The sequence below is a fragment of the Vipera ursinii genome (genome assembly GCF_947247035.1).
Source record: "Vipera ursinii genome assembly, chromosome: 1".
NCBI classification, from domain to species: Eukaryota; Metazoa; Chordata; class Lepidosauria; order Squamata; family Viperidae; genus Vipera; species Vipera ursinii.
In genome coordinates this window covers 57,256,925-57,276,022 of record NC_139512.1, presented here as the reverse complement: position 1 = coordinate 57,276,022, position 19,098 = coordinate 57,256,925, and the positions used below count along the sequence as shown (strand labels likewise).

General features: G+C 33.1%; 1 protein-coding gene across 7 annotated transcripts in view; it reads right to left on the bottom strand.

Moving 5' to 3' along the window:
- Positions 1 to 19,098, bottom strand: part of HECTD1 (HECT domain E3 ubiquitin protein ligase 1) — a 74,488-nt gene that overhangs the window by 34,301 nt on the left and 21,089 nt on the right. For 4 of the 7 annotated variants that reach the window (XM_083349424.1, XM_083349428.1, XM_083349430.1 and 1 more), the window contains exons 10-25: positions 18,065 to 18,239; positions 17,508 to 17,646; positions 15,855 to 16,025; positions 14,165 to 14,387; positions 14,033 to 14,077; positions 11,744 to 12,007; positions 11,403 to 11,479; positions 9,927 to 10,061; positions 8,323 to 8,469; positions 6,186 to 6,280; positions 5,684 to 5,789; positions 4,160 to 4,294; positions 3,943 to 4,082; positions 3,279 to 3,602; positions 2,659 to 2,825; positions 2,124 to 2,300 (exon numbers count right to left, since the gene is read on the bottom strand). In XM_083349424.1, the coding sequence (XP_083205550.1) occupies positions 2,124 to 2,300; positions 2,659 to 2,825; positions 3,279 to 3,602; positions 3,943 to 4,082; positions 4,160 to 4,294; positions 5,684 to 5,789; positions 6,186 to 6,280; positions 8,323 to 8,469; positions 9,927 to 10,061; positions 11,403 to 11,479; positions 11,744 to 12,007; positions 14,033 to 14,077; positions 14,165 to 14,387; positions 15,855 to 16,025; positions 17,508 to 17,646; positions 18,065 to 18,239 (2,520 nt within the window). The remainder of the gene's footprint in view (positions 1 to 2,123; positions 2,301 to 2,658; positions 2,826 to 3,278; positions 3,603 to 3,942; positions 4,083 to 4,159; positions 4,295 to 5,683; positions 5,790 to 6,185; positions 6,281 to 8,322; positions 8,470 to 9,926; positions 10,062 to 11,402; positions 11,480 to 11,743; positions 12,008 to 14,032; positions 14,078 to 14,164; positions 14,388 to 15,854; positions 16,026 to 17,507; positions 17,647 to 18,064; positions 18,240 to 19,098) is intronic. The other 3 variants (XM_083349425.1, XM_083349429.1, XM_083349426.1) reach the window with 2 other exon arrangements.

The window sequence follows — 19,098 nt, the reverse complement described above, 5'->3', positions numbered from 1 at the left end:
ATTACTATATGTGAAAAACATGTTACATTCACATCATATGGAGCCAAAAATTTTGCACTAGGGCAGGGGTAGGCAACCTTGGCTCTCTCATGACTTGTGGAGTTCAATAATCCAGAATTCCTGAACCGGCCATGCTGACTCAGGAATTTTGGGAGTTAAAGTCTGCAAGACCTCAAAGAGCCAAGGTTGCCTACCCCTGCTCTTAAACCAAGGGTCTCTCAATTCCCTGCCTTCCGGAATCCCTAGCAGAGAGAACAACAAGCATGGCCTCTGCTGGGGAATTCTGGGAGTTGAAGTCCACAAGTCATCAAAGAGCCAAGGTTGCCTACTCCTGCTCTAGGGCAACAAAGTGTTTTTTATTAGTTAACTAGTATTGTTGAAATACATATTTCTAGAACTATGCCTGAAAAATTTGTTGTGTCCAGGTAGATTAGATTTGAAAAATATATACGGATGTCATTTCCACTGTATTTCTGTATTTCTTTTGGTTAGGTCAAGAGTCTGCACTGTTTAGTCACTTATTATTGTTATTTTTAAGAGATCATTATTTTTCAAAGGAACGTTACATAGTATAGGCCTCAATTATTCTTGGTTCTCTTTTCCTTTGGAAATAAATGTCTTAAGTTTCAAGTATTGGTAATCAAACCTATTTTAAAACAATCATGTTTAGCACTGTGGAATTATTTACATTTTAGAAAGCATAAATCAGTTTAATTTCAGCAATTGCCCTTTTTTATTTAACATAAGCAAACAGGTGTGATCAGAGTAGAGGACTGTAATTGCAGGCTAACTCTGCCCACAGCCTGAAGTTTGATCCTGACAGGCTGAAATTGACTCAGCCTTCCATCCTTCCTTTCATTTGGTAAAATGAAGACCCGATTGTTGGGGGTAATATGCTGATTCTGTAAACCACTGAGAGTGTGCTATAAAGCACTATGAAGCAGTATATAAGTCCAAGTGCTATTGCTATTATATGTTTCTTGAGAAAGCTTTGCAGAGATATTGAATGTTGAAATTTGCTGTTGGTAATAAGAGTGGCATATGAGATGGAAGTAAAGCATTATGAATGGAATCCTTAGCAAATGGATCAGTACTAAGAAAGGATATGTTATGTCCCCTTGACTGTTTAATACATTAAGAATAAATGTTAAGAAATACTTGTGGTAATATTAGAAGTGTATTCATTAGGGACATGAACTTGCATATATATTTCTATAGATGACACTGTGATATAATAAGGAATACAAATCTGCAAATTACAGTATCAAACACCAAGGTTGACAAGGAAAATAGAATGAAGGTTTGAAAATTTCATATAAATGGTAAAAAACTAACACAAGTAGATGAGTATGTATACCTTGGTAGAATGTTCATTAACAGTAGGAAATGGATGGAGATATTTCAAAATGTGCAAATATTGGTTAAAAGAAGCAGTATTTGGTCTTTTACTTATCAAAAAAGTAAAAATGTCTCTCTATAAAATATGCTATATGGAAAAAAGAGCTGGATATGACAGGAGAAGCAAAAATAAGGTGATTTCAATAGGAAAGCGGCTCTTGAGAAGTATGTGGGATTCATGATAACAGTGAGAAGGAATATACTGAAGTGGTATAGCTACATAGAGAGAAGGAATGAGATTATAACTGCAAAGCAAATATACAAGGAAAGGATATTCATATCATAAAAAGGATAGTGAGAAAGTTGGATGGAGTTGATTAGTTGATTAGATTCATAAAAGTGAGAAGGAAGAAAAGATAATGTATGAACCAGTGCATGAATTGTGGGAAAGCAATGCTGGTTTTTTTTAAGAATAGAAAGGAATGGATAGATGGAATGTTGGAGTAAATTAGTTTTAGTTAAGGTTTTTTTTCTTATTCTTATCCCATATCTTTATTTTTTGGCTTTCTATTTCTTTCTCCTTTCCTTACTCCACATAATGTTGCTTATCCCAAAAGGGAATAGTGAAATGATTTATGAGCAAATTATCAGCCAAATGTACCAATTATTGTTTTCACAATGATTTCTGAATAAACATTTTCCACTCACATAGGTTAAATATGCAAGAATAAAAGACTATTTTAATAGTAATTTGAGAAGAGGAAGTTATTTAAATATCTGCTTACCATTATGTAATTCACCTGTAACAGTGCCTTCCCCTTGGGGGCTACCATCTTGATCTCTCCATTTCCAGTCAATTCCTCTGATGACACGAGCACCTGGAACCATGTATTTCAGAACCTGAGAACGAATCAGTCTTCTCTGCCTTCGCAGATTAGCCTCTGCTTCTTTAGCTGCTTTTCCTAAAGAGATGTGAAACTTGGTTTATATATATATATATATATATATATATATATATATATATATATATATATATATATATATATATATATATATATATATATATATATATATATATATATATATATATATATATATATATTATCAGACATTCTAAATTGGCTCAAAGTAGCTGAAATGCAACAAATGCAACCCAGCCGATTATGTCACATTAAAATCTCTTTATGGCTATCAACAAATATTGGGAAAATACACAATTTAGGGGCCCACATAATAATAATAATAATAATAATAATAATAATAATAATAATAATAATAATAATAATAATAATAATAATAATAATACTTTACATTGCTTACCTAACTGATCTTCGCACACACCATTGACAGTGCCATAAAGTTCAAATCCTGACAGGGAGAGATAGTGTGTCTGCCCACTGGCATTCTTTCCCATTTGTTTAATTCTTATATGTCTCCAACCTTGTTTTTCATCCTTTGGTGACTCTAGTGGCCAGGTTGCCGTTGAACTTTATATTTGGGAAAATTGCACCAAAAATTACAGATTTTTCTTTTTTTAAAAAAATAGACAAATGAGCAAACACACACACACACAAAATAATTACATTTTGGGATTTAAAGCATTAATATTTTTAAAAGCCAGGCACCTTGAAAATAAGGAATCACTTGCTCCACTCTACTTCACAATATAACCCAGTGTATAAAGCCATTAAAAAAAGAAACTTAAGATCAGGAAGCAAAATAATAAATACTTCCATAAATCACATAAAAGTTCAAGAATGTAAGAAACATTCCTGAATTCATTAGTACCAGAGATTATTGTTCATATATTTAGTCAGTTCAGAATGTTTCATAATATTATTGGCCTAAATGTATAGTATTACCACAGACTCAAAAAGAAAATGTATTTTAAATTTAATTAATATAAATGAGCATGCAAATGTAACAAAAGAAAAACATACCCAGGTTCATTTAGACTACAGTCATCAACATGAGTGTATAAAGTAGTCCAGTTCTGTCCGTCCTTAGAAACTTGAAAAACCCAATTTCTGAGAGCCGACCGTCCATAACCACGAGCATGGCGCAGTGTGTAAGCTGATGGTATCACCCAAAGACCAAGATCTATTGCAAACCATGCATTTTTATCATCATTAGTATGACAGTTTAAAGCTGAACTCTCATGGCTTAAGATGTCTTCTAAACGACCATAAGGCAGATTTCTTCCTTCTGAAGATGTAACTACAACTAGCCCATAGGCAGCTGGATTTACCCACTCATATGCTGTTCTACAAGAAAAACAACATTAATAATCATGAAGAATATGAATCACAATCCACAAAAGTTTAAAGCAGAACAAATTCAAAGTCATATTTTATATAATTCATGCAAACGTAGTGTTGTATTTTCATATTTTACATTTCAAATCTAATGTAAAACTAATCATTGTTACTGATGAAAGAATTAAATTCAAACATAAATATTAATGTATTTAATCAGTTTAATCTTTTACATTTCCTAACTTTAAAAGAATAAAGTGAAAACACATGAACAGTGTAATAGATACCAACTGTTTTTATAAAAACTATTAAAGATATATTTAAATTGATTAAATTCCTGAAATCTTACTTGGCATTTGTTCCAATCCAGTAAATAATTCCATTTTCATCAAAATCATGCTGATGTCTGAAAATAAATGTCTGACCTTCCCGTAGTTTTCGTACAAAAACAAACGAAGCTCTATCAAAGTCATACCACTGCTTTGCCACCTAAAAAAGTATGACGGTTACTAAAGCATCATGGAATACCTGATATTTGCAAAATGAGTGAAAAGGACTTTGCTCACCATTTTAAGAAGATATTGTTCTAAAGATTCTACTGTTGCCAAAGGCTCCATTTTCAACATTCGACCCGTTCGGTCTATCAAAGCTGTTTCCCCAGAAGCACGTTCCAAGCGAAATCGTAGCCGTCTCGTTAGTATCTATAGAAAATGTAAAGTTTTACTTTAATTTAATGAATTCTGAAACTTACAATTTCAAATTAAAACAAGTATTCCTATACTGGAAATTGAGAACTAATTTCAGTACGCATTACACACATACATCAATATGATAGTTTCGATGTAATGTCTTTTTCTGAAATAATGAACACATTTGTTCTTTATTGATGCAGCTTATGAACAACGAACAAGAAAAGTTAATCCTGACAAAATAATACAAAAAATTTTAAGGAAGAAGCTTTGCCCCATCTTTAATTCAACCTATAAAAGTTAATTTTCATTGGGGATATTTTTCTATACTAAAACCTAAATCCCTATACCAGACGTGTCAAACTGTCAGCCCGCAGGCTGGATGTGTCATAGTGAAACCATGCCCACCCTTGCCGGCAATGGAAAAAAGTTGCGATACATCGCAACATCATGTGACGTTACAAGTTTGACACCCCTGCCCTATACTATGAAATCTAGAATATTCGGCATTTAGCTGAATGAGAACTCCTGCAATTGTAGAATTCATAGATTACTCTGTTGATGATAATTTGCTTTCAACACTTTCAAGACTACACTTAGCCCAAACCTACAATTTACCTATGTAATCATAAAATACAGTATTTTGAGTTGTGCCTGGAAATAAATTAGAAAGATAAGTACAATTCCTAATATCTTCTGAAGAGCCTGAAAATATACAAGAACACTCTTTCAAACTAGTTCTTCCAAAGAATATAACAACAAACAAGTCAGATCTAACATATCTATTCCAAACATAACTGGCAGATTCTATCATATGCTCCAATAATAAATACTGATAATTAGCTGAATATTACCCAAAACATGTAATGCAGATTTTTTTTTAAAAAAAAGGGAAAATAAGTGTTTCACCACTCTCTTGCATCTAACCTGATTGTAAATATGAATTCATCAATGTGCCTACTGACCTGGCTAATCTTTATCTTTTATTAAAAAAAGAAAGGGCAAGGACAAGGATCCTAGCCTCATCTCTAGACTATATAAATGGAAAAATATCAACTCTAGGTAAAAAAGAGCAAATTTATATCATCTGAAACTTTATCAGCTGTAGCATCCAAATCAGTTTTTTATAAAGGCTGGCAGGTAAGAATGAGGCCCAAATAATTCCCAAGTTATGGAATGTACTTGTGCAGGAATTGCACCTGGCTTCCCCACTGTTTCCTTCACAATCAAATCCCTTGTTTTTAATTGTTAAGTATCCGCACTTATTTTAATGTTTGTCTTTAAATGTATGTGTGTGTGTGTGTGTGTGTCTGTCTGTCTATCTATCTAAAATCATATATCTGTTAACAGAACCTCATCTACAATATGATGCACCAGATGTCCATAGGACTGCAAAATTACCTGGAGATTATATGATGATCCTGGTGAATCATACAAATGTAATGGAAGCCGTTCAATAGATTCAAGTACTGCTATCAATTTTCGAATTAATGCAATTGCTGGACGGCTATGAACAAAGAGAAAACAAGCACTATAAAATATTTGAAGAATATATTTTAAAAATGAATTCAAAGTAGACACAGTGTACAACATACCAAAGTATCAAACTACATTTATTAGAAAATAATGTTTGCATAGCTAAACATGGGGAATCAAAAATAAGGGTTTTGTTGTTGTTTTTAAATGGCAGTACTCTGCAAAGTGGATGTGAAACTGTAGCAATAATCCATATATACTGGAAAGGAGAAAAGTGCTGCTCTAAGAAATGGGCAAATTCAATCAATCATTGGCTAATAAACATTTTTGATGATGTAATTCAGTATGTGTTTTTACTGTTGGGAACATTATAAAATGTTTATCATGTCATAATACATTTGTAATATGTTCAGTGACTTTAAATTACCTTTCATCATCTTCATTTTCACTGAAAGCTGTTTTGAACACATTTATTCTTTCCACTAATTGACTGCAGTCTTGTTTCAAATCGTAATCCATATTCTAAGATAAGAAAACACTATTTAATGCTAGCAAGAAATAACAGGACACACACTAAGTATGAATGAATCTTCATCAAACAGAACATTGGTTAGAGCCACATATCATGCTATTAAAATTTAAGAGTTTTTTGCCTTAGTATGTTAACCCAGGCAATTATAAATATTTCACGTGTTTTGCACAATGCTTTTATAAACTACAAAATCTTGAAAAAACACTAAACATACTCAAGGAAACAATAAAAAGTTTTAAATTCAAAGAAAAATGATATAAAATGAAAATGATAAAAAACTAAAGAAGAAAATAATTTGTTTTATATATTAAAATTATCACTAATTGCTATTAGTAATACCATAAAATACTGAAAAACAGTCACTACAAAATATTATTGTAAAATAGCATAAAATCTCTGCCTGTAGTGCATATTGCTTCATTCTTTGATAAGTAGAAAGTATTGTCTAATTCACAACAGGCCACACATTTCCAAAAGCCATTTCTTAACATCTGGAATATCATTTCCCCAATTTCTCAATATACTTCTTTTAGCTGCTGACATCATGGCATAATGTGCAAACCATGCCACTAACTAGGACTGTAACAGTGTTTCATGCGTACAGTCAAATGTGCATGAAGGGGAGCTTATTTAGCTTGACAACTCCAGGGAGGAAATTTGGGAGTAATAGATTGAAAGACTTTTCATCTCACTATTCTTTAGCACTGAAAGGATCCCAAAAGCCATGTCAAGCATAAACTATTTCTTATGTTATTTAGGAAGCCTTGGAATGTTTAGTCTCCGGAGATAAGTTATCTTAGATCTATTAATCAAATTGAAAGACATTCCTGGCCATCTGTATTCATGAAAAATACCAAAAATATGACCTACCATATAGATTTGACTTATTTGACACAGCTCCGTAGTTTTTATAATAATCATATAGCTCTAACCTAATTGTCATTATATTATCTAAAACAGGATGAATAAAAAGACTAAAAATTTAAACTAAAGTATACAGAAGTAGTCCTCGACATGACCCCAATTGAGCCTAAAATTTCTGTTGCTAAGACAGTTATTAACTGTTATTAAAAAGAGCCTTGGTGGAGCAGTGGGCGCCTGCAATTAGTGCAGGTTCGCATCCCACCAGACTCAAGGTTGACTCAGCCTTCCATCCTTCCGAGGTAGGTAAAATGAGGACCCAGATTGTTGGGGGCAATAAGCTGACTTTGTAATAATGCCGCTTGGGGGGGGAAAGCCCTAATAAGCAGGCATATACATAGAATGAAGGCTATTGCTAAGCACATTGGTTTGTGCTTAAATTGTAAGCCGCCCTGAGTCTTCGGAGAAGGGCGGGATATAAATGGGATTAAAAAAAATATTAACTGACTTTTCCCCCATTTTACGACCTTTCTTGCCACAGTTGTTAAGTGAATCACTGCAGTCGTTAAGGTAGTAACACAGTTGTTAAGTGAATCTGGCTTCCCCCATTGACTTTGTCAGAATGTTGCAAAAGCTGATCACATGACCTTGGGACACTGCAACCATCATAAATGCATGCCAGTTGCCAAGCTTCAAATGGTCACTAAATGAATAGTTGTAAGTCGAGGACTACCTGTATGTATTTGGACTGAACATTCCATATAGATTAATACAGAATGTTTCAAAAATCCTTGGTACATTTTACCAAGGAAAAGAAGCAAGAGAAAGTATATTCCCGTTTCTCGTCTTCTCTATAGCACAGTTATAAATACTTTCTGTACTGCCTAAGATACTTAGAAATTTATGTTGGCCAGATATAGTGGTTGATGGATAAACCTGGCTCATTTTTTAAAAAAAATTAAACATATCTTCTATTGAAGTTATATTTTTATTTAATAGATTTATATTCCACCCTTTTAAAAAAGGTGTTGGCAGTTATTATTTCTGCATTCTTCCAACAAGTTGGTAGTAAAATAATTGACAAAGGTCAACAGTATATTATATAGCAGAGTGAAAATTTGGATTCTGCTTTTCCGAATCCTATACTATACTAGTCCCGCAATAAACTTACATTATTTAATACAGTAAGGAGAGCCTGCACCAAGCCACTACTGCACATTTCATATGGTGAAATTGTAGTTTCATCCTTCAGCAGGACAATTAAATTTTCCAGAGCAGTCTTCATCAAATCTCGCCAAGTGTTTTCTCCCTCAATAAACTAAAAGAGAATGAAATAGTAATTCTTCCATTAATGATACATTATTCTACACAGTTGGTCAAATTACACGTAAGAATTCTACACAATCAGTTTTTATATACGTAATATGTGGAATATTTTGTGCCGCCTAAATTTAACTTAGATTAAGAGATCATAAAAATGCTACACTGTATCTCTCCAATATATTGGCATTAAAATCATATAATCAATTAAAAAAGAGTACTTCATGATATTCTACAGAACCAGGAATCATAAATAAAACATAAACAGCATTAATTGAAAAAAACTCTTTTTCATGATCCAAGAGGAAGTTACAACAATTCAACCCTCCTAGCTTGACAGAACAAGGTTTGCACCAGTTTTCTAAAAATCAAGAGAAAGGGTGGCATCTGTACACTGAGGACAGATGCTATTCCAGAGAAATTAGGGCAGCAACTGCCTGTTAAGTAATTATCAAGGTCCCTCTTACAATATAAACAAGTATTTCTGGGTGTACTCATCACTTTAAGTTGTTAGATGAGGTGTATATATAGTCCATGAATGTTCTTCATGGCAGCTCCATGTAGAATAGGTTACAATAGTCCAATACAGAGATGACTAAGACATGAGTGACTGTAATTAATGCCTGTCATTCCAAGAAAGGTGACAACATGCACACAATATGAAGCTATATAAAGGCTGTCTTGGCTACAGCTGCTGCTTCCTCTTCATGCATGAACTGTGAGTCAGCAAGAGTTCCCAAATTTTAAATCCAGCATAACTGTGAGTCAGGCAACATATAAATGTAATAAACAAATAAACACTGTTCAAACTTAACAATGTAATTTTGCTAAAAAGAGCAGGCATACGAACCTATCTTGCTGGGCTGAATGTCACTCAGTTCTTTCCCATCTAGATCTACACAGTATTTTATCACCATTACTTATTCAGCCAGAGGCCAAGATATACAACTGGGTATAACTGAAGTCTTCAACACCCTCAATTAATGAGCTAGGGTTCAATTCCCCCCACTCCCCAAGAACTCTTGCTTCAAGAAGGAGAACGATTATAATACAATTTCTCCTACTCCTTAAACCTTTACACAACTCAGAAGAATAGTATGAAACCTTTACCCGGTCCTCCGAGAGATCAGCACTGTGGTTAATGCCATCCTCATGCTACACCAAGGCCTGAAATGTTTCTCTTTTTTGCAGTAACAATCCAATTACTTTCTTTGAAACATTACAAACTGGACACTGGAAATAGGTCACTATTTGTTCAGTATATCTGGGTTGGCTGGTGACTCTTTGAAACAGGAGTTTTAATTTCTTAAATTAAAATTATCTCGGGGATATTTCCAAGATATCTAACCCATGCAATAAACGGCTAGTGTTTGAGAAGGAGAATTATATTTGAATCAAGTGAATGTCAACAGAAAAACAACTACGTCAATATTTCATTTCACTAATGAAACTTGCCTGTCTGTTTGTATGAAGTTCCCATGAAGACTCTAATTGAGTTGCTATATTCCTGAGCGTTACAACTACACCTCTAGGCATACTTTCAACCGCTTTAAAATGATCATCATATAAGTCTCTGGCCATAGTTCGTACCTGATTATTTAGAGATACAAAATAAGTAATATATATATATATATATATATATATGGTATATAAATTCACATATACATTAATAATTTTCTGAGGTTTCTGGATATGTTTTGTTTACAAAAGTAGTACATAAGAAAAGTATTACTTAGCAAACAATAAGACAAACTGTCAGTGAAATCTGATTATACATAATCAGTATATTAATACACACTGTGCAATCGCTCTTGCTTAACTCCTCTCGTTAGAAGATACATTAATCAATAAAAGGTAGATTATGCTATATCTGAATTAAAACTCCTAATTGCTAATCACCTAAAAATATTGAAGGGCTACCAGTTAGTTTTAGATTCCAGAAAATGATAAGCCAGGAATTCCAATTTTAGATTCCAAAGAGTTGTAAGCGATGAATTCTAATATGAATTAATTTTTTAAAAGTTTCAATTCAAAGTCCCAATGTAATTTTACAAGCAGCACTTTTTCTAGGCTGGTCAAATCATCAACATCTGTGGAATGCTTCTTCCAGAGGAGTCTGAGATTGTTAAAAATATTTTATACTTCAAAAACAGTCAAAGCTGTTGAAAGATCTTTACTTTTTGATTTTACCTTTTGCTTTAACAATTTTAATTTAACAACAAATTAAAAGTGGTAAAGCAAAAGGTAAAATCAAAAAGTAAAGATCTTCCAACAGCTTTGACTGCTTTTCAAGTATAAAATATTTTTAACAATCTCAGACTCCTCTGGATTTTTTAAAATGCGCATACATTTAAATTTTTGTAAAAGTCATCATGAATTCAGATGGAAAATGTACATATCCTTTCTGCAAATTGAAAATGCAGAGCTCTACAGGTGTTATTTATAATATAGTTTCTCAATCAAGTCAATGAATTTTTTTTCCAGATCTCTTTTTTTTAACAGAACCAGACCCTGCATCTCTATCTCTAATTAATCCTCCCCAAAATGGCTATAGCACTACTCTGATGGGTGTATGAAAGCTCTGCTATTTCTGATGCTTTTTGCCAGGTATCTGCAGGTAAAGTATGTCTCTGGAACAGATAATATACACCTAGCTGATATACACCTCCACTAATATAGATATGTTATATGTGATGGTAACAGGCACTATGTCAGTTTAGCCCTATTCTCTACTCCTGAGTTATTGTATACATTTATTTAAAAAGTCAGTAAGGTTTCTTCTCTTTCACAGCTGATGTTACTATTTAATTTCTTTTAAAATTTAGGCAGGCTTACTGTTTGAAGTATATTTGACTAGCAAACAGCATATATAAGAAGCAATTAAAAATGAAGACATTTAAACTATTTAAAATTGGCAGAAATTATCCCGACCTTTTGTTTTGTTTTTTCCAACTTGGATTTTAGTTTTCTGCCCCTTTTTCCAGTCCAACCAGTCACAAATTCTGATCCTGAAAAACAACAGCTAACAATCAGGTCACCAATGAACCCCAATATAATATAGTTGTTTCCTGTCCAGATGAAGCACGCATAATCAAGAATCCTTCCCTTAATGTACATAATTCTGGATTTGTTAATCCACTGTTATATATTACCTGGCTTAAAAATATTCTCTACAAACCAGATACATCTCACAGAGAACAGGAATCCAGCTGCTAAACCAGACAACTGCAAACATCTATCTTTCTCTTCATTATATATAACTGCATACTCACCTAAAGAGGTTTCAGCTGTAAATGAGTGTTTAGTTCCTCTATTGGACTCAAAAACAAAACCTGGTAGATCTTCTTTTAAGATTGTAGCTTGCTGACCATCTGAATTATGAATAGCAATTTCTCCTTCCTTTAGACAGGTAAGAGACCAATTTCCTACTGTAAGTTTAGCAGGTCCTGGGGCTGATAAAATGGGCTGGCTGGTTGTGGATGGCTTTACCTGACTTCGAGCCCGTTGTAACTTCTCTAAAAATTCACTTCGGCTTTCTATTTAAAAAGAATTTTAAAAAATTATATTTAATTTCATATTTAATTTAGCTTCCATGAAAGAATGTATCTCATGAAACAAGTGCAAATTTAGATTTTGGATTCAAGTTCTCAGGACTGTTTAAACACTGATCAGATGATATAATAGTATACAATAATAAAACTTAAGAGGGTCAACATAATATTTACATGCTTTGGAAAATGTTCTGAAAAAAATTAAATGTGATCAATTTATTTTTAAAACAAAGAAACCAAATTAGGCAGTTGAGATCTTATTTTTATTGACAGAAATCCCACCACTTTTCAGTTTGATATTAAAAGGAAGCATTTAAATTCTGAAAGAAAAAAGGATTGGATTGGATAAGAAATGAAAAGAAAAGAAAAAAATCTAAGATATTTTACAATGACAACTTATTGTGAGAAGAATTTAGATTTTTTTTAATCTGCTACAATAGCAAACTATATAAATGTAATATGCTGCATAATTGCATAAATTGTTTTTGTATGTATACAAAAATATACTTATATTTTTACTACAGCACAAATCTTAAAAACTAGCTTTCTCTTCCATGAAATATACTCTACAGAAGACTGCATTATCTTCAACAGTCATTAAAATATTCAGTCCAACTAAGTTTGGCTTTTCAATCATATTCCAAATACTTATATTTAAGTACCTTAACAAAAATGATTCATATCCAAGCCCACGCCATTATTCAAGGAACTAGTAGCACAATGGAGACATGTGAAACTACACATATACTTCCAGCATTAAGGCAAAACCTTTATACTGAACACCTCCACCCAAAGATTGGTTTATGGAAAGCAGCATTATGTGATCTACATAAACAGCTTCCAATGTGATCTACTTACTATACTATAAAGATCTCCCACCTATGTTTTCCACCTAAAAGCTGATGGACTATTGTTGATTGCTATTGTTATTGTTATTTTGACTACACAGCTTTTTATTTCTAGGGAACCTTTCAAGGGTTTATAATTAACTGTTTTTGGTGGTCTATTTTCTCTCGCAGAAAAACACTGAGAGATTCCCACTTTTGCCAAGATTCATACACAGGGCTAAGGCATACTATGGTTTCATTTGTTTTTGGCTTAGTGCATAAAGGACCCAGCTCAACCTATGGAATGAACAAAGACATAACCCTACCTGAAAGGAATTGAAAACATATTTTGAAGTATGCAAAAATGTAATGAAAATACTTCTCAGAACTAGAATAGTTGTACCAAATTGTGAGACAGCTATTTTATTCAGACGTACTAATTCCCTGCTCCAGCCAGTCTAGCAGAGTCTGTCTCCTGTACTAGGTGAGTATAGGACTAGCCTTGAAGCTAGATCAGGGGTAGGCAACCTCGGCTCTTTTATGACTCATGGACTTCAACTCCCAGCTAGATGGTTGTTCAAACACACTTACACACCAGCACCACCTTGGGAATTAAAGTATTTCCTAATATTTCTGAAACTGAATTCAGTTACTAAACACAAAATTATTCAGAATCAATCCTCACAGTATTCTTTTAGCTTCACATCATGGGAAAAGTCATTTCCTGAGAATTTGAATCTTCAATTATTTTACAGCAAACCTATAGTTCCATTGCACGCTATTTTTATTATTTCCTAATATTTAAAAATTAGTTGTTGCAATTATAAAAAACTACTAAAAGGAGACAGCAGGCAATATCTATTAAGTTTAAAAATTACAGATGGCTTAGTAAAATTCAATATGAAACATTTCTGCTGCATGTCTGTCACAATTTCAGTTTGGCTGAGGAAGTTTATACTACTTATCACACATACATGCACTTCATTCTGCTAGCCAGATGCAAGCCACATCATTCCAATTTCTGTACCTGGAATGCAGTTTATCATTCTTAAACATTATCTTTAATGATTGTTTAATATTAGTATGCATGGAAAAGAAACATGAAACATGAAACTACGATGTTCACTGAACAGAGTTACTAGAAGTTACTGTTACATGCCAATTTGACAAAAGCATCACTGACCACCTTCCACCTGTTTACATCCTTTACTATTTAGGGAGGCAATTCCTGTAAAACAGAACATCTCAAAATCAAACATATAAAAAGTAATTTGTAATTAACTCTTTAAAATATTTCTGGAGAACGAGATTGTACCTGAACTGTCAGATCCTCCTTCAGGACTACCACTGGAATACATTGTAGCTAGCTTCCCATCCAAAATAAATCTGAACCATCCATTGCTTCCATTTGAAAGTTCAAGGGCTGCAGCATCACTCCAAATATACAGGCAGTCCCTTCCTCTAATAATTGACCAATCTCTCCAGTGATAGGGTTTACCCTGCTGCAATTCTTTGGCATCTTCTTGAGGCTCATCTTCCTGTAAATCAAGATCATTAGAATACTTGAACGTACATATATTTTAAAAAACACCCACCAATTTTAATGCAAACTAACTCAATTTGCACTTTCTGAAAATTACAAGTACAAATTTGCAGTTTTTACTAAGTTTATAATGCAGTCTATAAATGAAAAACTACTAGAGAAAAGACCAGACAAAATGCATGTATCATAAAGATTAGCATAAATGTTCACATAACTTATAAAATTAACAAACTGATGAAAAAGGGAAACTTTTTACTGGTAAATATATGAAACTGAATGAAAAAGGAAACTGGAAAATCAATCAATTTACATTAGCATGTTCATAAAAGTTATGTTTCACTCTATATTATGCTATATAATATAGATTTCTATCTAATCAGTTATAAATGATAAAATACAGCAAGATTATCTACAGGCAACATTCTTGCACGAGACCTCTGAATTTCAATAAGCAACCATAATTTGAAGAAGCACTATGATATATTTAAGAAAGTACATCTAAAAAGCACATTATGGATATATTTCAATTCTATCTTTCATATGCTTTCTTCCATGTATAGATTAAGAAGCAGAAACATTTATAAAATACAAACCAACGCATTTTGCAAAGCTTCCTTTTTGGAAAGTAAACAGTCAGTATAGTTTTAGGGTTCATACAGAATAGAGTATTAAGTTTTCTTTAACATGGTAGCTTTTGGACCAGAACTGTATCATTTACCAATCAGCATATCTTAAATGAACTTAGAAAAATTAAGATTATATTATATTATATTATTATATTATATTATATTATATTATATTATATTATATTATATTATATTATATTAATATTATATTATTATATTATTATTTTATATTATATTATATTATCATATCATATCATATCATATCATATCATATATTATATTATATTATTATATTAATTGCTTGCCTCTACCTTACAAGCTTGGTACATTAAACTATCTCAGCATAAACTGCTTCTCTAGCAGACTTTACGACTAATTCCAAGATTTCTATTTCAAATCAGCATGTATTTCATCACTAAAAGTTAAGCCTAGGGTTCTATAGTTTAACCCTGAGGCAGACAACTGCAATACCTGAATTATTTTCTTTTCCAATGGAGCTCCCTCTAAATATGACTATTAAATCAGCATAGTTCCCCTCCACACAGACAACTATTCAGAGTTGTAACATAACATTGTGCCGTTCATTTTAGAACCAACTTATCAGAATTAAAGAAATAAACTTTCCCAAGCATGTTCTGAAAATCTAACCTGCCCTCAAAACAGAAATATGAGAGAACAACATCATGCTACATAAATACAGACCCTCTTGCATGATACTTTACCTGTAAGCAAAGCAAAGCCATTTCTAGAATTCTCTGCATTTGTCACTGAATTCAATAGTTCAAAATTTCAAACATTTATTAGAACTATGGCTAAATACTGGATTAAATTCTTACTTTCTCTGGTTTAGACTCTTCTTCATTCTCATCATCTGAAGATGGTCCAGCCAAAGTTGATACTTTACTTATTACACCAAGTCTAGCAAGCTGGTCCAAGAAAAGATCACCTCCTTTATCCACCAAATCTCTTATGATCTGCAAAGCTAATAAATGGCCATCATCATCATCCTGCAAAAGTAACACAGAATGAAAAACTTCCTCAGCAATTTCTTCATGATTTGATGTACAATTAAAATTACCATAAAAATTAACATTGATTACATGAAACTGACAAACAGAAATTCTTAAACAAGCTGGTAGTAATGATTATTCTAACAACCTGAATGCTAGGAATACTCTGGTATAAAGGGGCACACAAATCAAAAAGTTTTGGGCTTCTTTGCACAAGAAACTAAAACAAAACTAGAAGTTTCATCTATCATGGAAGCAGTACGAAAGTAATACCAATCCCAGTTCCACAAGCGAAACAGAATAAGAGTTGGAAGGAACCTTGGAGGTTTCTAGTCCAATCCCTTGCGCTAGTAGGAAATCCTACACCATTCCAGACAAAGGTTGTCTAATCTCTTCTTAAAAACCTCCAGTGATGGTGGACCCACAATTTCTGGAGGCAAGCCTTGTATTTTTGTATCATTCTTATATGATATATGCAAGGTATAGATAGTCTCTGTTTAGCAACCACAGTTGGGACCAGCAACTTGGTCCCTAAGTAGTCATTAAGTGGAAAAATCACATAACCACAACTGTGCTGATGATTTTACTTCAACTTTCCTTTTCCGCCATTTTCCCACTTTTTGGAATGTTTACCCAGTCGCTGTAATAATTAGCAAGAGGGGAATTGCTTGACATTACATTCATTGGAGAGAAAGGGATTAGAAGAGGGTAAACAGATACACAGTAGGGAATAGATATTGAAAGGACTATGAGAGCAGTGGCTATTTGCCTGGCAACTTTGGACTGTTTAGGAGGTAAACAAAGCCAGAAAGTGTGAAAGTGATTGAAGTCTTGTCAGTAGCAGTAGGGAGCTGGCTAATTAAAGCAAAGAACTGAGCTTGTTTTCTTGGGGTTAGCATCTTTTGGGAAAGCACTGAGATACAGAGAAAAAAAGCTCAAGAACAGATTGCTTGTTAAGCAATCTCTCTGCAAGGGACGGTAAAAAAAGTACTATATCGGTGAACACGTGACTGAGAGAGATGCTGCAAAGGTCGTAAGTAGTTACTTTTTCATCATGTTCATAATTTCAAATGGTCATAATTTCAAAATGCCTGACAGCCACTAAATGAGGTCTACCTGAAACTTGCTCAAAATTACTTTCAATTGATACCTCAGATGGGATTAATCCAAATTAATTCACTGAGATATATCTTCTTGATTGGCGGTGACTGAAATTTTATTATTAATTTCTATATAATCTGTATACTTTTATAGCACAAAATTATAGACATTCAAAAATGAGGTGCAAAACATTTTGAATTTAAATTTAATTTTGTGCATAAAACAGCTGTTTCATATTAAAACTGTTTGACCATTTGAGAAGCTTAAATACTTCCAAAATAATTGAAATTGCCTTTTTCAAACTCACAACAGACACGTTCAAATTTATATTGTTCTGCACATTGCTAGAAGAAAATAAAATATATAAAAATGAAGTACCTCTTGATCTAGAACAGTAGCAGTAATCTCAACCAATACTGTAGGTAAATTATGTCCAATGTCTGAGTCACAAACTTCTTTGAGAAGAGCTTCAGAACAAAAGTGAATCATTTTCCTGATGAGAGCAAGACTTGCTTTTCTATACAAGAGAAAATAGCATATTTTAAAATTAAGAGGAAAAATATTTCTGGGAATTACATACTAAATTTTGAATTTAAAGCCAATTTACTTGCTTTATATTACTCTCAATGGAAATCAGATTTTTAAACCAGCCAGTTAAGAGTATTCAGAGCCATACCATTGCTCCACTCCATTGCTATTTTCTCTTCTCACACAAGGTTACCTTCCTATGCCTTTATAGAATAATACTGGGATATAAGCTATGACAACTCAAAATCAACCTTGAGTATTAGGGTAACAATAAGCATAAATAATATGGTAATTTGAGAGAAAGAATCAGTAAGCTGAAAGTGTTTTTTTAGTCAGAATAATATTAATCTGATTCTTATGGCATATTTCAATTCACATCCATGAAAGAGCCTTTTCCTTCTTTTTACCTTATTGAAGGAAGCATAGTTTGCTGAAATGTCTGTGCAAATACAGGTAACAGTCTTTTCAAGTATATTGGTGCCATTTCTGGATCACCTTTGGGCTCATTTGATTCTTCTTCATCTTTGTTGGCATCTTTCTTTTTCTTTTCATCTCCTTTGTTAACTGGACACATCCAGTCACCTACAATTTGTTTAAAAAAATTTCTATCAAAGGTTTATAAAAAGCATTTTGATTAGTTGTACTGATTAGTGCAAACTACTTAGACATTCTGAACTGAATAAACTTCACACCATTTTCTGACAGAATTCAGAGTTGAGTATAAGGCAGAAACACTCCTGCGTACACCAGTTGATTACCTTTGTCTGGACTTTCTGGTTCAGTTTTCAGTAGTTTCTGATTCTATCAACCATACTATTTTTCTGGAGCAGCTATAAGACTTGAGGAAACTGTGTTCCAGTAGTTCCAGGCCTTCCTCAGTGGACAGTGCCAGTCAATTAGACTATTGTAAAGTGATTGAACAGGACTGCCTTTAAAGATGACTCAGAAACTGCATTTGGTATAAAACGCAGTGATCACTGTGTTAATGGGCCCTATATGCTAACAGCACATTATCTCTCCATTATGGGACCTGTGTTATATAGACCCAGGTGTTTCTCGGTGCAATTCAAAAGAATGGTTCTAACTTATAAAGCTCTCCATGATTTGGTGTTGAGCTACTTTCAATACCATGTAATTTGACTGGAACTGAATTACCCCAAAATTACTTTTTAGTTCTTTACTTCTGTGAAGTTAGAAAAACTGAGATCAGAAGGAGACATTTTTCAGTAATGGCACTTACACTGTGGAACAGCCTCTCCCAGGAAACTAGACCAGTTATAACACTAACACTAACAAGAAGAACAACAACAATTTATATGCCACTCAACTCCCAGTTCTCACTGGGTGTTTTACAATATGAATATCAAAAACATTATTTTTGTTATAGAAGCAAATTAAAACAGAACTTTTCTGAGGGCATTTTAAATATAGTATTTTGAGG